The sequence below is a fragment of the Ruditapes philippinarum genome, unplaced genomic scaffold, assembly GCF_026571515.1.
Source record: "Ruditapes philippinarum isolate M1 unplaced genomic scaffold, ASM2657151v2 ctg1010_1_1_1_1, whole genome shotgun sequence".
Taxonomy (NCBI): domain Eukaryota; kingdom Metazoa; phylum Mollusca; class Bivalvia; order Venerida; family Veneridae; genus Ruditapes; species Ruditapes philippinarum.
In genome coordinates, this window is record NW_026852812.1 from 1 (window position 1) to 20,775 (window position 20,775).

At 34.8% G+C, this 20,775-nt stretch overlaps 1 protein-coding gene across 1 annotated transcript; it reads right to left on the reverse strand.

Moving 5' to 3' along the window:
• Positions 1-402: 402 nt before the first annotated feature.
• LOC132725106 (TATA box-binding protein-associated factor RNA polymerase I subunit B-like) lies at positions 403-20,038 on the reverse strand (the record flags this gene model as incomplete). Its single annotated transcript, XM_060710161.1, is given in 7 exon segments — positions 403-567; positions 4,415-4,523; positions 5,197-5,291; positions 7,814-7,923; positions 10,540-10,639; positions 18,908-19,015; positions 19,962-20,038. Coding segments are annotated over 6 exon segments (666 nt in total), but the record flags the coding sequence as incomplete, so codon positions are not given.
• Between the last annotated feature and the right edge of the window lie 737 nt (positions 20,039-20,775).

Genomic DNA, 20,775 nt, shown 5'->3' on the forward strand with positions numbered 1-20,775 from the left:
AAGGCCGCATGACCTAAATTACATTCAATAAAGCTCGTGCTACATAACAATATTTGAAGCTCTTGCCATTTTTGAACTCAAGGACATTGTTTTTTAATTAAAACTACCACCACCACCAGTAAAACTGTCAGGGGCAAAGGAAAAATTTGTATAAACAGAAAAGATGTTAATAACAAAAGCATGATTTCTTTCAACTCTGTAAATATGAGTAAACAGCAAAATTCATGAGTCAGAATCTTAACACATTGTTACTGGTATCTATATGACAAAGAATGAAGTTGTCATGGTAAGAATGCGAGTTTCTCGCCACTCCTACCACAGTTGTCTGCAAATGATCAAAACAGTATGTTTACAGGTTATAATAAATAAATTTCTTGACAAAATAATAATTTCAAATAATACCCGATATCTTCCCCACTTTTCCTCTTCATCCTCCTCCAATTCCACTTCACTGCTGTCTGAATCATCTCCCCTAGATACTCTCTGTGTTTCCCCACTTTCACTGAGTGGATTATCTCCCTCATAAAACTCTTCATTTTGGAGAGCTACAATGGTCTGGTCTTTTTCCTATTTAGAAAACAATTAGTATACACACTGAAAAAAAGAACTCACAGAAAATTCTAGAGTTCTTAGAATTTTGAATGTTTTCATTAATATGAAACTAGAACTGCCACTATCATGGCGTGAATACCCCCGCATACCACTTTGTCAGAATCAACAGTGGCCATTTAGAGCTCAAGGACAACCTCCCTGCCAACTCTGAGGTTACTAAGCCAGTGCATTGCTAAGTTATGTATTCTACATGCTTCAAATGTGAAAATGTCAAAATCAATACATTGCGGACAGGACATTCTTTAGCAATTGAGAAGAAAAGCTTTTTTTTGGTCAAGGTCCCTGTGACCTTGACCTTTGACCCAGTGACCTCAAAATCAATAGGGGTCACCTTATAGTCATGATCAACATCCATGACAAATATGAAGACTGTGGGTCAAAGGAATCTTAAGTTAATGGGTGGACAAACTTTTTGAAGTAAAAGTCCCTATGACCTTGACCTTTGATCCAGTGACCTCAAAATCAAAAGGGGTCATCTACTAATCATGATCAACATCCATGCCAAATATGAAGACTGTGGGTCAAAGGAATCTAAAGTTATTGGGCAGACAAAACTTTTTGAAGTCAAAGTCCCTGTGACCTTGACCTGGTGACCTCAAAATCAATAGGGGTCATCTACTAATCATGACTAACCTCCATTCCAAATATGAAGACTGTGGGTCAAAAGAATCTTAAGTTATTGGGCGGACAAGCTTTTTGAAGTCAAGGCCCGTGTGGACATTGACCTTTGACCTGGTGACCTCAAAGTCAAAAAGGGTCACCTACTAATCATGACTAACCTCCATGCCAAATATGAAGACTGTGGGTCAAAGGAATCTTAAGTTATTGGGCGGACAAGCTTTTTAGAAGTCATGGCCCTGTGACCTTGACCTTTGACCTGGTGACCTCAAAGTCAAATGGGGTCAACTACTAATCATGACTAACCTCCATGCCAAATATGAAGACTGTGGGTCAAAGGAATCTTAAGTTATTGGGCGGACAAGCTTTTTTGAAGTCAAGGCCCCTGTGACCTTGAACCTTTGACCTTGTGACATCAAAGTCAAATTGGGTCATCTACTAATCATGACTAACCTCAATGCCAAATATGAAGACTACGGGTCAAAGGAATCTTAAGTTATTGGGCGGACAAGCTTTTTGAAGTCAAGGCCCCTGTGACCTTGACCTTTGACCTGGTGACCTCAAAATCAATAGAGGTCATCTACTAATCATGATTTATCTCCATGCCAAATATGCAGACTAAGGGTCAAAGGAATCTTAAGTTATTGGGCTGACAAGCTTTTTTGAAGTCAAGGCCCCTGTGACCTTGACCTTTAACCTGGTGACCTCAAAATCAATAGGGGTCATCTACTAATCATGACTAACCTCCATGCCAAATATGAAGACTGTAGGTCAAAGGAATCTTAAGTTATTGGGCGGACAAGCTTTTTGAAGTCAAGGCCCCTGTGACCTTTGACCTAGTGACCTCAAAATCAAATAGGGGTCATCTACTAATCATGACTAACCTCCATGCCAAATATGAAGACTGTGTAGGTCAAAAGGAATCTTAAGTTATTGGGCGGACAAGATTTTTTTGAAGTCAACGCCGTGTGACCTTGACCTTTAACCTGGTGACCTCAAAATCAAATAGGGGTCATCTACTAATCATGACTAACCGCCATGCCAAATATGAAGACTGTAGGTCAAAGGAATCTTAAGTTATTGGGTGGACAAGCTTTTTGAAGTCAAGGCCCCTGTGACCTTGACCTTTAACCTGATGACCTCAAAATCATAAGGGGTCATCTACTAATCATGACTAACCTCCATGCCAAATATGAAGACTGTAGGTCAAAGGAATCTTAAGTTATTGGGTGGACAAGCTTTTTGAAGTCAAGGCCCCTGTGACCTTGACCTTTAACCTGGTGACCTCAAAATCATAAGGGGTCATCTACTAATCATGACTAACCTCCATGCCAAATATGAAGACTAAGGGTCAAAGGAATCTTAAGTTATTGGGTTGACAAGCTTTTTGAAGTCAAGGCCCCTGTGACCTTGACCTTTAACCTGGTGACCTCACAATCAATAGGGGTCATCTACTAATCATGACTAACCTCCATGCCAAATATGAAGACTAAGGGTCAAAGGAATCTTAAGTTATTGGGCGGACAAGCTTTTTGAAGTCAAGGCCCCTGTGACCTTTGACCTAGTGACCTCAAAATCAATAGGGGTCATCTACTAATTATGACTAACCTCCATGCCCAAATATGAAGACATTGTAGGTCAAAGGAATCTTAAGTTATTGGGCGGACAAGCTTTTTGAAGTCAAGGCCCGTGTGACCTTGACCTTTAACCTGGTGACCTCAAAATCAATAGGGGTCAATCTACTAATCATGACTAACCTCCATGCCAAATATGAAGACTGTATGTCAAAGGAATCTTAAGTTATTGGGTGGACAAGCTTTTTTGAAGTCAAAGGCCCCCTGTGACCTTGACCTTTAACCTGATGACCTCAAAATCATAAGGGGTCATCTACTAATCATGACTAACCTCCATGCCAAATATGAAGACTGTAGGTCAAAGGAATCTTAAGTTATTGGGTGGACAAGCTTTTTGAAGTCAAGGCCCCTGTGACCTTGACCTTTAACCTGGTGACCTCAAAATCATAAGGGGTCATCTACTAATCATGACTAACCTCCATGCCAATTATGAAGACTAAGGGTCAAAGGAATCTTAAGTTATTGGGCGGACAAGAAAAAACCGACGGACAGCCGGACGGACAAGCTGATTCCAGTATACCCCCCTTACAACTTTGTTGTGCAGGGGTATAATTAGGCAAAGATTATGAACTGGAAAATCAATTAAAATATTCGTTCATTTTTAGTTTTAAAGGTGTCATTTAGTATTTCATGCACCGCTTTCCTCCTGAAATCATTGAGTTACAATGAAAATAGTGATGCACAACTAGATATGACACAGAAAATTTCATTTATAGGTATAGAAAACTATATATTTTTTAATTGTTTTTTTTTTTTTTTTAAATTTTCTTTTAAATATACACATGTAGTCTATAGCCGGGCAAGCCAAAGCCCACACTCTTCGACTTCTCCATAATATGAAATTAGACCATGAACAAAGAAGTCAGTTTAAAAAATCTTATTTTTTTTACTGTTTAAAGGTGTCATTTGGTATTTCATGCAACGCTTCCGTTTTTATTCGGAGTACTTGACGATTATTATTAATCCGAAAAGTTGCGATTGTTTATTATCGGAATACCCTGCATATTATAATTGAGTTACACTAAAAATGGTGGTGGCTGACTAGAACTGACACTTAATTTTTCATTGATAGGTATAGAATTTTATATAATCTTTAATTGTTTTTCATTTGATTTTCTTTTAAATATACACATATAGTATAGTCAATAGCTGGGCAAGCCAAAGCCTGGGAGGAGATGATGTTCGAAGGTTTTTCTATTTTAAGCTTTAGCTGCCCTTAAAAGGGGCAAATCAAATTAATATGAGCAAACATGATAAAAACACTACCTAAGAATGCTACATACAAAATTTGGTGATCATCCATCAATTAGTTCTGCCCTTCCGTGCATTATTTCAGCCTGGGTAGAACCACCGTCGTTGCGCAAGCTAGCTCGAAAGCTTTCTCACATGAAAGAATCCAAAGTCCCTGTCCTGATTCTAACCCACAGCGGTGAGGGGGATGAATATGTAAACATGTAACTAATGAAAATATTTTGTCATATAAGGGAAAAGAAGAAATTATTTAGGTGTATTATTATGTCAAGTTTTTAAATTCTAATTTAAAAGCTTACCATTTGTTGACGAACTTTTTTTGCTGACAGTCCCCGTGATTTCAGCAGACTTCTTTTTGCAAAAACATTTTTGATTTTTGGTTTATCTGTTGTGCCTCGAAATAATTCCCTACAATTGAAACAAAACATTAGGGACTGTTTTAAATTCTTTACGTTGCAAACTCTGTGTGGATTTGCTCTTGCCTCGATTTAATTTGCAAACACCCATTTTCAATTTGAGAGATTTCAGTTAAACTACAAAAAATTGAGCATCCAGCAGCCTAGAGTCATGGTTTTCATTATTAACTGATTGACGATCCATATCATCAGTTGAAATGCTGTTAAAATCAGTTGTATTTTCAGCCTGTATATCACAATATTCCCCTTGGCCCTTGGTAAAATCGGTTGTTTTTGTTAGCATGTTTGTTAACTCACAAAATATATATAAACCCTGCTAGAGTATAGCCAGGCTGAAAAAAATCATAAGATCTCAAACACCCTTGTGTCAGCTTAAAGACCCATTAAGCCTCAAAATGCTATCATTTCTTATTTTGCATAAGAGTATTATTTTTGGTGCCATGTTATAATTTATATCAATATAATATTTAAAACTAAAAGAAACAAAAACTTTACAATTGAATTCACACGTACTCCACACACTTGCAGACTATTAATTCTCATGTTTTACAAAAGCAGTTCAAAGTTTTGTCATTCATTTAGCTATTGCTGCCCATTAAATGTGTCAATTATATTGACATGTGTGTTAAAAATATCAAGCATATCACAAATAAAAATACACTTACCTCTGTCTTTCGTATGTTACTTTTGTATCTTTCTCTTTAGAAAACGCTACTCGAAGTTTTGATAAATAATTCACCCAAATTTGAAACACAACATCCTGTAAAACAACAACAAAAAGATGTAAAAAAAATAAATAAAAAAATTACCAGTACATAATGTTACCATGTCTTAACATTGCAATAATGTCTTACTAAACCGAAATAAACAGAGAACAACTTGTTGAGATGTAGAATTACAGGGCCATCAATTTATGAATTCTGGTGCCGAAAAAAAAAAAAACAATTACTTTTATTTACCTGTCTATATCTGCCAAAAGCAGGATACCTTTAATAATATCCATTTAAAATTTGATTTTTGTAAAATAAAAAAAAGGTATTTATTAACAGACATGGTATGCATGTATCTATATCGATAGATACTGCATCCCGCCCTTTTAAAGTATTGTGATGTGAAAGTAGGATCAATAGATCAAAGTGCACTGCAGTTATTGACTAGAAAGCTGAAAATTCTTTAGTAAGCAAATGACCTTGCTCCTAGATATCTAAGTGGCAATCCCAAGCTGCCACACAGCAAGTTTGGTGTCAAAAAGGTCAAAGCAAACTTAAGTTATTAGTGAAAACTAATTTTTTTTTAAGCAAGTGACCTTGACCTTGATCACAGACACCATGGCAGCAATCTCAAGTTGCATCTTGATATAAGCTACCCACATACTAAATTTGTTGTCAAACATCTAAGGAACTTCAATTTATTACTGATTTCTATTTTTAGCAACATTGACATTAACCTTGACCACTGACACCTGGGTCCCTCTTGATATAAGCTACTTACAAAGTTTGGTGTTAATAGGCGAAAGCAAACTCAAGTTATTGAGCTGAAACTTAATTTCTATTTATAGTAACAGTGACCTTGACCTTGATCACAGACATCTGGGTAACAATCCCAAGCTGCCTCTTGGTATAAGCTACCCATACACCAAGTTTGGTATCAATAGGCGAAAGCAAACTCAAGTTATTGAGCTGAAACTGAATTTCTATTTATAGTAACAGTGACCTTGACCTTGATCATAGACACCTGGGTAGCAATCTCAAGCTGCCTCTTGATATAAGCTACCCATACACCAATTGGTGTCAATAGACAAAAGCAAAAGCAAATTCAAGTTACTGACCGGAAACTGAATTTGTATTTTTAGTAAAAATAATTTTGATATATTAGCTACCCATACAATAAGTTAGGTGTCAATAGGCCAAAGCAAACTTAAGTAATTGTGCGGAAACCAAAAGTTGACGCCCGCCAGCCTGCCTGCCCGCCCGCTGACTAATGCATTACAATAACCAGTTTTCCTTGAAAACTTGGTTAAAAACAGTCTGTACGCTGAGAACTCATGGCACAGTTTAGTTTCCTTTTGCCTAAACTGATCCAGGGTAGAATCTTGCACAACATTGGCTGGCAGAGAATTCCAGAGTATGATGGTTGCTGGGAAAACAAGAGCCAGTTGAACCAGGTGATGCTCCCCGACTAGGTTTTGGGCACAGAAAAGTATATATCATTTGTAGTTACAGAGTTATGTCCAAAACAAAGTTCAAAGTGTGATAATTCCAAACTTAGGCAAGGCAGAGTAACTGTTCTTTGCACTGCCCTTCTACTCAATGAGATCTATCTAACTCCAAATGTTGCACGTGGTATGTTGTCTAAATAAGGTGATCATTTCTGTGAAATAGTTTATAAATCCGGCTTCAAATAAGGAAGTTATGGGCCGGACACGATTTTGTTGCAAGGTCATGCTGTGACCTTGACCTTCAAGGTAGCGACCCAAATGTAGCGTGCGGCATGTTGTCTCAATATGGTGCCGGACACCATTTTGCTGCAAGGTCATGCTGTGACGTTGACCTTTGAAGTAGCAACTCAAATGTTGAACGTGACACGTCATCTCAATATGGTGATCATTTCTGTGAAATAGTTTTAAAATCCGACTTCAAATAAAGAAGTTATGGGTTGGACACGATTTTGCTGCAAGGTCATGCTGTGACGTTGACCTTCAAGGTAGCGACCCAAATGTTGAGCGTGACACGTCGTCTCAATATGGTGATCATTTCTGTGAAATAGTTTTAAAATCTGACTTCAAATAACGAAGTTACGCGCGGGACACAAATTCGGGACGGATGGATGGACTGACAACCCGGTGACTATATGCTCCCCTGAAATTTTTCGGGGAGCATAAAAAGAGGACTTTTAAAGTTGTAACATGGAGTATATATTTGTCCATATCAAAGGGAATGTATGTGTCTAGTGAGCTGGTTAGGAGTTATAACACAAGGATCAAGGCATTAGTACTGCAACCCGTCCATGAACAATCTTATGAACATCAGTAGCCTGGCATTAATTTTTGTTTCCAAGGAAACACCATTGTAGTTGACTTGTTTGTGACACTGATGTAAGGGGAGAAGTTGCTGGTGACCCATTGAAAAGCTTCTAGGCTTGTATATTTAATTGTGTATTGAGACTCCACAATAAGCTACAGTACTCGAGCAGTGCTTTGACTACCTGTAAAACTACAAGAAATCTCACAATAATTTTGCCTTATCACCAGCATGCAGTGCTTTGACTGGTTGTAAACATTACCTTCAAACTCTTGTCCGCCCCAAGTTTGATAAGTGCCTCAACCTGATGCAGAATTATAATCTGATAAGCCTCATACACACTCCATGGACGACCAAAATCACCGTTTGGGGCTGCAACATGTATTTATAGAAACATAAATATCTAAAGATCTAAAAATACAAAGACTACAACAACAATCTGCCAGTTTACAGTAAAACTTTCAAATGTCTATGAAGCATCACATAAAATGAGCCGTTTTTATTGTAAATGTCAAGTCTTAAATAATACAGATAATAAGGTGATATTGATTATATCAAATGTTGTATATTGTAGTGTGGTAATTTTAAGCCAGCAACACAACCAGAAACACAAGAAGCTTGAAAACAACAAGATAGTATAATTGTGGATAATTTGAATTTACATTACATAACATACTTTCCTGCAATGTGATTTGTCAGTGTAAGAAGTTAAAGAAAAGAAAATCGTTGAGTCATGCTCCAGACAAAAGGGATGGATGCACGGATGCAGACATTTCCACTATGTAACAACAGCATAGTGTTAGACATGTACATCTAATTCTGTAACTGTTTTAGGTGAATTTTTGTAAATTGAAGACATTTACAGTCCTACCCCGGTTATCCGACAACCCTTTATTCCAATACCCGGCATTATCCGAAGTAGATCGGCAATCCTGATTTTATCTCTATATAAGTCAATATAAATACGAACGTATTATTCGAAATGCATTATCCGAATACCTCCTATTTTTCAAAATAGAATTTCGGTCTCTATTGTAATTATTACAGAATTTCGCACCTATTATTCATAGCCAGACTTATTGCCGCTGATTCACTCGCTGACCGTCAAAATTTATGAAAATTTTCAAACAACTATGTGTGTATTAAGACAATTGTGATACATGTTGGACTGTAATTAATTAGTCAATATTATCATTTTTTTAAAATGTGTATCGATTATCGATTGGCAGAAAAATATCTACAATACATGGATGTTGTTTGTATCAATGACAGCTCTAATTCATATACTACCATCATGACCATTAGATGTTCAGTAAGGGCATAAAGATATATCTAATGTAACATTTTTTTATAAAATTCATAAACAGTAAAATTCAGCTGTTCTCATTATTGATTTTTGAAAAGAGTTTTTATATAAAATTTCTCAGTTATTTAGGACACATGTACATGTATATCGTACAATGCAATGATTTTATTAATGCATGTGCCATTCCCTTAAGAGGAAATCTTCAAACATATTTCTTTCTAACAGGAATTTGTTAGTATTATTTTTCACAAGACTTGTCCCTAGTAATAATTTTTGAAGCAGATATATAGCTTTTTACACTTAAATTTCAAATCCATATTATTATACACATTATTTATATTGTGGAAGACTTTAAGTTGAAACATTTTTATGGGGAAGTTAAGCGGTCCAAAACTTTGGCTTGCCCAGCTATAGACTACAGGTGTATATTTAAAAGGAAAACAAATAAAAAACAATTAAAAATGTATATAATTCTTAACGTATTAGTGAAATTTACTCATTTTTAGTTTGGGCGTCGCCATTTTCAATGAAACTCGATAATAAAAGGCGGGGTATTCTGATCATGGAATAATCGCAACTTTTCTGCTTTATTATTGTCCAGGTGTTCCAAGTGAAAACGAAAGCAGTGCATGAAATATCGAATGACACATTTAAAATGGAAAAAAGAACGATTTTTTTTATCGACCTCCCCCATTCAAAGGCTTTGCCTAATTTCATATTACAATATTAATATTTGTAATGCTACTGGAGTTATAACTTATTTACTGGAATGGTATATTAATGAAGTAATTGTGAAACAGTAAAAAGGCAGATTCAAACAGAAAAATGTGAAGTGAATTATTGTTGCCAAGTATAGGATAATCTACATGTACCTCACCTACATACATTCTTTATGCCTGACCATTAAACCATTATTTTGCAATTAAGCATTAATTAAAGCTGCATGCCTCCAGATGAGGGGAGGCAAAATATTTCAAGAAAATCAAACTTGAGAAAAATGTATTGAGAATTAATGAAAAGTAAAAAAGTAGAAGATATAAGTAACTATTTCCATGTTATTTGCGCTAAATGGCCGACCCATATTTCTTTTGCGTTAGTAATGCAGTTAGGGCTTTTTTCTTGCATATTTTGACCTCTTATTAGTAATTTACATGGATTGTAAGTGCCATGTGTATATTATTTTCTTTCTTCACAATATTTCACTATTTAATACAATGTTAAAATTGTCATGAAAATTAGCACGAATCTGGAGGCTTGCTGCTTTAAGTCAGTCTAGAATTCTCTTCGGTCTAAAATAAAATATTGTTTGTTTCCCCTCCTCCTACCTGCCCACAAAAATCACAGCAACCCAAAAACTCTTTTACTGCCTAAGAAAATAATTTTTTTTTTTTTTGTACTAAAAATGGAAACAAGGAGTGTCAATTTATATCTGTCTCATGGTTTTTTTTAATTGTTAATATACAAACTGGAATATATGTTCAATAAAACAGAAAATATGGTTTTAATCTTTTAACTGATGCTAAACATTTACTTTTTGTTCGAACTCCATATAATTTTTATACAAAAAAAAAACAACAAAACATTTTGGATAAAAAAAAAAATATTTTAGCGACCTACCTACCCTACCCTGGGTACGACATGGGTTGCGGGAGGAAAAACAAAGATTTTAAGGCTTGTCTTACCCTGCCTCTTGTTTTGCCTTGGAGTTGTTGGTTCTCTTATTTGACCAGTTCTACTGAAATTTTCAAAATTTTCCTCTTCAGCAACAATCACACGAACATCCTGCAAAATTAATATATAGAGGATATTCAAGTTTTATCTATAAATACAGAATCTATTTTCATTGAGTGGTATGAAAATAAACATTTCATGAGTGTCCATAGCTTGTTGAGAAACAAGATAGCCCTGTTGGCCCTTAATATATTGCTCACCTGATTATTACACTCTTAATGAGAGTAACGATAACTATTGTTAGCTATGAATTAAAAGCAGAAAAATGTCATTATATTCAACTAATATTGTAATGTTCATATCTGCACCTGAAATAGTATAAATGTAAACAATGTTTTTCTATATATGGGCTCTGTAGCCTAGATTTTTACCCCAGACGACCTATATATAAAGTTGAGCAAAAAATAAACATAACAATCTTCCTCACCAATTCCAGGAAATTTTGACCGAAACGGTGTGTTAACAAGGAATTCCATATTTAGAATGTGTGACATAGTTTTTCATCCAGGGTGACCCATATTAGTACATGACCTAGAAATCACAACCCCGGGTATTTACTATTTACACCGAAACAGTAGACTGTAGAGTGTTAACATGACTTTTCCAAATTTGGACAGTGTGACCTTGTTTTTGACCCTAGGTGATCAATATTAATTTTGAACTTGTGCTAGATATTATCAAAACAACCTGTCCAACCAATTTCCAGGATATCTGGACTTCTAATGACAACAATTTGAAAATTAAAGTCAACACCTTCTGTAACCAAAATTATAAGAGCCAAAAGTTTGTAAGGTTTTATAGTAAAATTATAAGTTTAAAGTGAGAATAACTCCTTAAAAAAAGATGCTAGAGTAATGAACCTTGTCATACATGATGTGAATTATGCCAAAGATTACTTATTTAAGTCTAAAGTAGATACCATTTATAATAACACAGATACATGTAATTGTCTAAAGAAAAAACAACAATTTTCAATTAAATCCCATGTTCAAAATGGAGATAATAATGGAAATACAGGGGCTAATCTTGTAAATCTAATTGCATATGATGTAGGTGTTGATAATATACATGTTTTTGAAGTTTGAATTAAATCAAACTTATAGTTTGAAATTAATCCATTATGAAGTAAAGAAGTTAGAGTAATTAGTAACGATTGTAAGAAAAATTCTAAGTTCAAAGTGAGATTGTAATCAATCCAGCAGTTGCAAAGAAATAGCAATATTGCTCTATATGCATACTACATGTAACTTATCAAGGGCTATAACTCTGTGTTCAAGGGTCTGACCAGAACAAGGCAAGGATATGCGCCACATCTCCTCTTAGAATAACGATTTCCATAAAGTTTCGTTGAATTCCAGCCAGTTGTTGCAGAGAAAAAGCATGGAAACCATTATTGCTCTATATGCATACTACATAACTTATCAATGGCTTTAACTCTATGGTGAAGAGTCAGACTGAAAAAAAGGTGATGATATGTGCATCTCAGCTTGATATTAATGGTTCCCACAAAGTTTCATTGAATTACAGCCAGTAGTTGCAGAGAAGTAGCGCGGTAAGTTAACAATTATTGCTCTTTATGCATACTGCATAACTAATCAAAGGGCCATAACTCTGTATTGAATGGTCAGACTGGAACAAGGTGATGATATGCGTATCTCTGAGGAGTGATTGAAAGAGACAAAAATCCGTTTCAATCAGATAAATAATAAATAATACCTGTTTTAAGACCCAAAGGGCCAAAATAATTAAGTTTGATTATTATCCAGTAGTCAGTACACTCCAAACAACCTCTACACAACCCTTCATCAATTACACAGTTTACATGTACATACAGGTATCAAGTGACGTAGCGTCTAGACTCCCTACTGCCATATATGGTAAGCATGAGGTAATTGATGTGTGTTAACAAATTGAGGTGTGAAGTACATAATGACCTGAGTAAACTGGATTAAGATTTGTGTCAAATTTTTTTACTGTTTATGAAGTGTCAACGGTAAATTTTTAAAGGCAGCATTTTTTTATTTCACCTTTCTATGGCTACAAAAATTCTCCGTGAAAATGTTGATACCTTTCATTTAAAGAGAAAATTCTTTACCTTTCATTTAAAGAGAAAAAACTTTGGCTGTTAAAGTATATTTATTTTAATGATTTTGAATGCATCAAATTCAAGTTTATTTGTACTAAAATGATTCAATATATATCTGATATAAAAATGTATATTATATGATATACATGCAATTAATTATACAGTATTTGTTTTACAGCGATTCTTATTTTATTTACATCAAATATTTAAAGTACCTATGTTTATTTGCAATTGTTTACATATTATTCCTTCACAGTCATGTATGTTAAAACTTGAAAATATCAAATGATCTTGTAGAAATGTTCATTTTCATAATAAAATGGGGGAAATTTAATTATATGTTTGCATCGTTTTAAGATTACGACTGGTTTGTGCTTGCTTAAAAATCCCCCTACTTTTGGTCCAAATCCCCTGCTTTTTAAAGCCAAATCCCCCTATCTGGGTGGCTGGAAATATAGCATGTATGTTTTAAAGTAATTTTTAAAGTATGAACCTAGTTACTTATAACATGGTTGATGATAAGGAACATGTATTTGAAGGTAACAGTAGATTCCTTATGAAATAAAGAAGAGTAAAAAATAACATTTTTTAAAGGCACATTATGCCAAAACAAAGATTGTTTTTTCCTTCACATTTGAATAATGTTTAAAAGCATGTAAGACGCTTATTGTCTGCAATAATACAGTCATGAATGTGATTATTCTTTGTCATAAAAGTAGCAAAAATTATTTCACGAGCATGACTCATTATATTTGGGTACATGACCCACAGCTTTGGGTACATGACCCATGATTTGAGGGTACATGACCCCACAGCTTTTGATACATGACCCCACAGCTTTGGATACATGACCCAAGATTTTCTGGTACATGACCCAACGGCTTTGGGTACATAACCCATGATTTTCTGGTACAGGACCCTATGGCTTTGGGTTACATGACCCATGGCTTTTGAAAACATGATCCATAACTTTGAGATTGGGATTTTTTCTGATGAAATTAATGTTGAGAAGTTAGGTTTATTGTCTGAACCCAGGTTTTGATTTTGCTGAACTACATTCAACACCCGTGGGAAAATTGGTTGGAGAATCTTCGTAATGCATAAATATTCATGACTCATTTCTATCCAATGAAATCAACAGTTACAAAAATTCAGTATCCCTCAAACATGAAAAGTACCTAAAAAAGGCAGCCTCCTGTGGTCAAATGAAAATATGTGGAATATGTTTAGGATGCATAGGAATATAAATGAAATGTATACATGACAAGTAAACATGGGTTGCCAAGGATGGTTTAGACCATGACCTTCTTCATTTGACTTATCTTTAATTCCTAAATTAAAGTAAGTATAACTTACTCTATTTTCAATATGGTTTAATATGTTTCTGAAAATGAGGGGTAAAAATGACTGAGTTATGGGTGGAAAATAATTTAAAAGACCTTTGACAAAATTTGTTAAGTACATAAAGTTCAATGACAGTTCAAAGACATGTTGAGGAATCAAAACAAATTAATTATATACTTCCTACATATAATAATCATAAAGCTTATATAAGTATTTTGCATCAGGATATTTACCTTGATAGATCAATAACATTAAATCAACAGGATGAGGATTGTTTGTTTGTTACTAGTAAAATTAATGTACACAATAAACGCACTCTTCATTCTTACCCAAGTCAATGTCAATACCTTTTAAAGGTGTTCAAATTGAAGACGCAACAAGTCCTAGCAGCAATAGTATCAGTCCTAGTCACAATTACAAATATGCTGGCAAGGGAATATACTAAAGGCAAAGGTCTGTTATTACTGCCACTAGGTCTGTTATTACTGCCACTAGGTCTGTTATTTCTGCCACTTAGTCTGTATAAACTGCCACTCAGTCTGTTACTTCTGCCACTAGATCTTTTATTACTGCCACTTGGCCTGTAATCATTGCTACTTGGCCTGTCATAACTGCCACTAGATTACTAGGTTGTGATTTCTGCCTTTAGGTCTGTTATAACTGCCACTAAGTCTGTAATTACTGCCACTAGGTCTGTTATTTCTGCCACTCGGTCTGTAATCATTGATACTTGGTCTGTTATAACTGCCACTAGATTACTAGGTTGTAATTTCTGCCTCTAGGTCTGTAGTAACTGCCACTAAGTCTGTTATAACTCCCACTAAATCTTTTATAATGCCACTAAGTCTAATATTATTGCCACTAGGTCTGTTTTTTCTGCCACTTGGTCTGTTATCATTGCTACTTGGCCTGTTTTAACTGCCACTAGATTACTAGGTGTGTAATTTCTGCCTCTAGGTCTGTAGTAACTGCCACTAAGTCTTTTATTTATATTACTGCCACTAGGTCTGTTATATCTGCCACTTGGTCTGTAATCATTGCTACTTGGTCTGTTATAACTGCCACTAGATTACTAGGTGTGTAATTTCTGACTCTAGGTCTGTTTTAACTGCCACTTGGTCTGTTATTACTGCTACTTGGTCTGTTATTACTGCCACTAGGTCTATTATAACTGCAACTTGGTCTGTCATCATTGCTACTTGGTCTGTTATTACTACCACCAAATCACTGGGTCTGTTATTTCTGCCTCTAGGTCTGTTGTTACAACTTTTGTGCTGTTATTACTGCCATATAATAAGTCTGTTATTACTGCCACTAGGTCTGTTATAATTGTCATTAGCACCCACTAGGTCTGTTATTTCTACCAGTAAGTCTGTTATTAGAGCCACTTGATCTGTTATCATTGCCACTAGGTATACTATTACTGCCACTAGATCACTTGCTCTGTTTGTAGTGCCAGTATGTCTGTTATCATTGCATCTAGATACATTACTGCCACTAGGTCATCAAGTCTGTTATTACTGCCCTAAGGATGTTATTTCTACCACAAAAAGGTATGTTATTACTGCCAGTAGGTCTGTTATCATTGTTACTAGGTCTGTTTTTACAGCTACTAGGTCTGTTTGTAGTGCCACTAGGTCTGTTACCATTGTCACTAGGTCTGTTTTTTACTGCCACTAGGTCTGGTATTGTCACTTGGTCTGTTTTTACAGCTTCTAGATCTGTTTGTAGTGCCACTAGGTCTGTTACCATTGTCACTAGGTCTGTTTTTACCAGTCACTTGGTCTGTTATCATTGCCGGTCTGTTATCATTGCCACTAGGTTTACGATCACTGCCACTAGGTCACTAGTTCCGTTTGTAGTGACACTGGTATGTTATAATTGTCACTAGGTCTGTTTTTGCAGCCACTAGGTATGTTATTACTGATGTACGTTTTGTTATCATTGCCAATAGGTTGTTATTGCCCCTTAGACTGGAATACATGCTCTTGGTCTGTTTTTTTTTTGCCGGACTGACCTGGCTTAGACTGATGGCAAAGGCTTATTATTTTCAGTTCTAGCAGATTCAGAGTTAATAACATTTAATATCCCTGCATGAAATTTATAGACATCAGGGTTTTCATTTTTATCTGTGGCAACAGATGTGCCAATGAAAACAACTAATTTGGCCAAGGTTCAAGGGAGATACTTTAATCTAAGGGCTAACAAGAAACATGGCAATGCCATGAAACCAGGTTTTCAATTATCACCATTGTAGATAAATATGTTGTATTTGAAATAGAAATACAAGCAACAAACAATGTAACTATGTGCAATGTAAAACATGAATAATGTAGGAGGAATTGCGCACAGAAGAAGTGTTCACTATATATATTCTGTATAAGGAAAAAAAAACAAAGGGCCATAATTAAATAAAAAATTATCCAATCACAAAACCCCGACAATATGTGCTAGGGCACTTGATGACAAAGCTTTTGTGAAAGTTTGGTCAAAATCCGTTGAGAAATGTAGGAGGAGTTGCGCACAGAAGAAATTATTCACTATATATTCTATATAAGGAAAAAAAACAAAGGGCCATAATTAGGTCAAATATTATCTAATCCCAAAACCCCGACAATATGCGCCAGGGCACTTGATGACAAAGCTTCTGTGAAAGTTTGGTAAAAATCCGTTGAGAAATGTAGGAGGAGTTGCGCACAGAAGAAATTGTTTACGCCCGCCCGCCGACATACCTCAATCTAACAACCAGTTTTTTCCTTCGGAAAACCTTCTGAAAACCTGGTTAAAAATTACAACTAGTTTTGACAGCATTTCAATGATATGGATTGCCAATCTGCTATATGAAAACCCAGAGACCTACAGGTGATGCTACAAATATTAAACTGTGTCATTGAATAAATGTTTCAATGAGGAAAACAGATATATTTATGTCATTGTTCATATTTATATAACCACATTTGTAGATAAGATGAAATAGATGTCACTACTTCCCCACTTTCCAGTAAGCCTTCCCTGCAACCCTATCCCATGACTTTGTAGTTTGAACTGGTTTCTTGACTTTACTTTGCATGTTTTCACAGAATAAGACCAACATAGTAACATCTGAATTGTAACTCACAGTATGAGAACAAAGTTAAACATCTGTTTATGCAATCTATGCTTCCATTAATTAAACCAGTGCTTCTTTTTTGGTTGGGTTTTACTTTTCACCAACACAGTATAGGTCAAAAGTCAACATTGCAGCTTTACTGGTGGAGGAAAAACATCAGGTGCACTTCTGTGCTATATTTTTCAGGCACCTGGCGGCTGTGTAGAACCGCCAACTTTCCATAAGTTAGATGGAAAGGATAGCTTCCTTACATGAAAGAATCCAAAGTCTTTTTTGGGATACGAACCCACAGTGGTGAGGGGCAAGTGGGTTGAAGTAAACAACCTTAACCACTCAACTGTCTTGAAACAAGAATAGTAATTATATCAGTATGTTCTTTAATTAAAAAAAAAACAAAAAAAACCCCTTCCTGTTAGGGTTAGTTACTAAGCAATTAACTAGCTATCTCATCTGCAATATCTTCAGTATTTGTTTAAAGTTTTTTTTATTTATCAAAGGGACAATTTTACAAATTAAATTTTGTTTAGTAAATATTCACTATCAGGTTAAGATATACAAAATTCTACTTGTCCTGTATCAATCTTTTTTTTGTTTTGTTTTGTTTTATGGTGAACCAATACAATTTAGGTCTGAAATAAGGTACCGAAATAAGAAAGATCATTTTGGCTAACTGTGGGTGTTACAAACTTCAAGCAATACCAGGGATCAAAACCACCACACCTGCTGGAGCTAAGAGATGCACAGATTCCAGTTACACAAACCCATTTAGTCGCCTCTTATGATCACACAGGGTTTAACAGTGGCTGCAATTATAATGCATCAACCTGTAAAGACAACCTCTCAGCCACAAGGGGCCTGAATCTAGTCTTCTGTCTTATAGGCCCATTGAATGATGACGTCACAAGCACCTGCTACCAGAATTTAGAAGATTTACCGGTTGACAAGAAGACCCATCATTTATATACATTATATAGCAGCAGAATTTTTGATTTCTAATAACTTTTTTATTTGTGGATCGATTTTTTTTAGATCCTTATATCATTTGAAAGGTCATTAAATTCATATTTTGGAAATATAGGCGGATTTTCATTTTTTACTTTAAAAAAAGAAAACTCGGCTATTTTTCAACAGTATTTTCAGTACATACCTTTCTAATGATATAAAATATTTCTTGAAAAATAACTGTCATTACTGATATAAAATTACTATATTTTGTATTTTACCAGCCAACATGTTTTTTGCTAACCGTCAACAAGTTACCTGTATGTCTTATCAGCAATTTGTTACTATTAATAGATTTCATACCGGTAACAATGACATGCCTATATCTGAAGTAATCTCAAATAAGGCTCCCACGTTTACAATTTTTTGTAAACGTTTACACGATTGCTAATAACCGAAACGATACCGTTTAAACGGTGGTACCTCTAGGTACTATACACACCATGTATTTGAGTCGCCAAATTATGTCTTTCTTTCTATTTTTAATACATGTACAAATAAAGAATGTGCAGGGCTCATCACAATTGAGTCAGCACACATTTTTTGCATTGTAACCCCATAATGCTGTGTGGAGGGTTGTAAACACCCATTTTCCGTTTGTTTCTTTGGAATAGACCACTAGAATCCATGATTACAGGCAATGATTAAGAAATTTTGTCAGACAATACAGTCATTTCGATTAAACGGTAAACAATATCGTAAACGTTTATGAATGAAAATCGAAACAAATCCATTTAAACGTGTAATCGTGGGGGCCTTAATCTCAAACATCAATTACCTGAGACTGGGTACTGCAAAGGGTACAGAAAAAATGTCCCTCATGTTCCTCAAAGTTGTTTCCTCCGCACACTGTACATTCAGTCATTACAAAACTTTATTTGAATACCTGAAATTTGAATACCATACAATTACATGTTGCAGAAAATATCAGATAAACAATATAATCTGTGAGTATGGGGATCCAGGTTACGATTGGTTGCTGCATTATTTATAAAGAGACAAATATTTTATTTCTATCATGTTCAATCAGTAAACAAACTTTTAAAATTCATGCAAATTAGGCCCAAAATAAAATACCATTATTGTTTGTTTCCCCTCCCGCTACCTACATAATTATGTACCCACAAAAATTACAGCTACCAAAAATTTTATTGCCAAATAGATGAAAAATATTTTTTATAGAATCTGTCAATGAGAATCACATGCTTTTATATCTTCCTGTAAATAATATAATAACTCAGTATAGATCCCTGAACCAAAATAGATACATAAATTTTTAAAGGGTAAACTTAGTCCAACTCAATAGACTTGTCGATAATTTTTGGATGCCAGGGTGATGTCTTACTCTGAATGGTTTGTACTACAAATTTGAAATAAATTGCTTGTTTACATTAAAATAGATACCATTTGATTATTTTTGAGTGCAATTTTTTAGTACTAAAATAAACATTCTATTGATTTTTTAGAAGAACTTGAAGATATTTTCAGGTTTTTATCAGTAAAAAAATCAATCCAAACTATCAGTAGTCACTACTGATAGTTGCATTATGAACGGTAATTCAATAATATACAAATATATACTGAGTATATGATTTTGTGACTATCTACATGTAATGTTTTCCCATGTCTTCTGGATCTCATCTGATACTGATAGTCATAAGTCTATGATGCAGCGTGTTCGTGCGGTTCCCAAAATGTTCTATTATCGCGAAAACTAGTTACAAACAGGCCATACATTAAATTAAGATTGACTATGTCAAGTATTTGTATACTAGAGAAAACGTAGAAAATGTGCCTTATTAAAATTAATATAAACTTTTATTATATTATACCTTCCCTTATGAAGACTTTTTTTTTCAAATTTAAAGAGAAACACGTTTTTTACCATCCACCATTTTATGATCACGTGACTAGTATTTTTTTTTAATTCGGATCACTTCGCCAGGCACCGTTAATCCTAAGGTTGACGGGAACCAAACACACGTGCAGTAAAGACAGTAATAATGAATCGTGCACGTGGAAAAATAAAAGGGCAGAGGCATTTATTAAGTTTTAAGCACCAAGTTAGATTCTGTAAAAGCAATCCCTGAACATTTTAGGCATTTTGTAAAAAGACTGAAGTGGCTAGTCATTTGTCTTTGACAAGTCTAATTAGTTGGACTATAAGTTATCAGACGAAAGATGATGATAACGTGTAGGTCGAGATTCAAGTAGAGGATGATGATTTACTGTGCACCCTGCCACGGTGCTCATCCATAGCATGTAATACTATGTCGTTTGTAAATTAAATTTGTATATATAAAAATAGCATTATTTACATGCATTTCACAGAAATTAATAGAATTTGTTGCTATTATCATTAAGTAGTAAATAGTTTTTCAACAAAATTCATTAATTATTTCAACAAGATAATTATTAATGCTTTGTGTTATCTTTTACATAATGCAATTATGATTAAACTCCTTTCATATTTCACTCATAAGCACATAGGCCAATATGGAATACAAGTTTATAATAAGCTTCCTCCATTGTGTTTGCCTTTAGAAAAAAATGAAAAGTAGAAGCTTGGATACCATTTCCTGTTGCTTTTGTATAACTTTTGGCGGGTACTTAAACTCTGTTACTGTTCATTGGGCAATTGACACC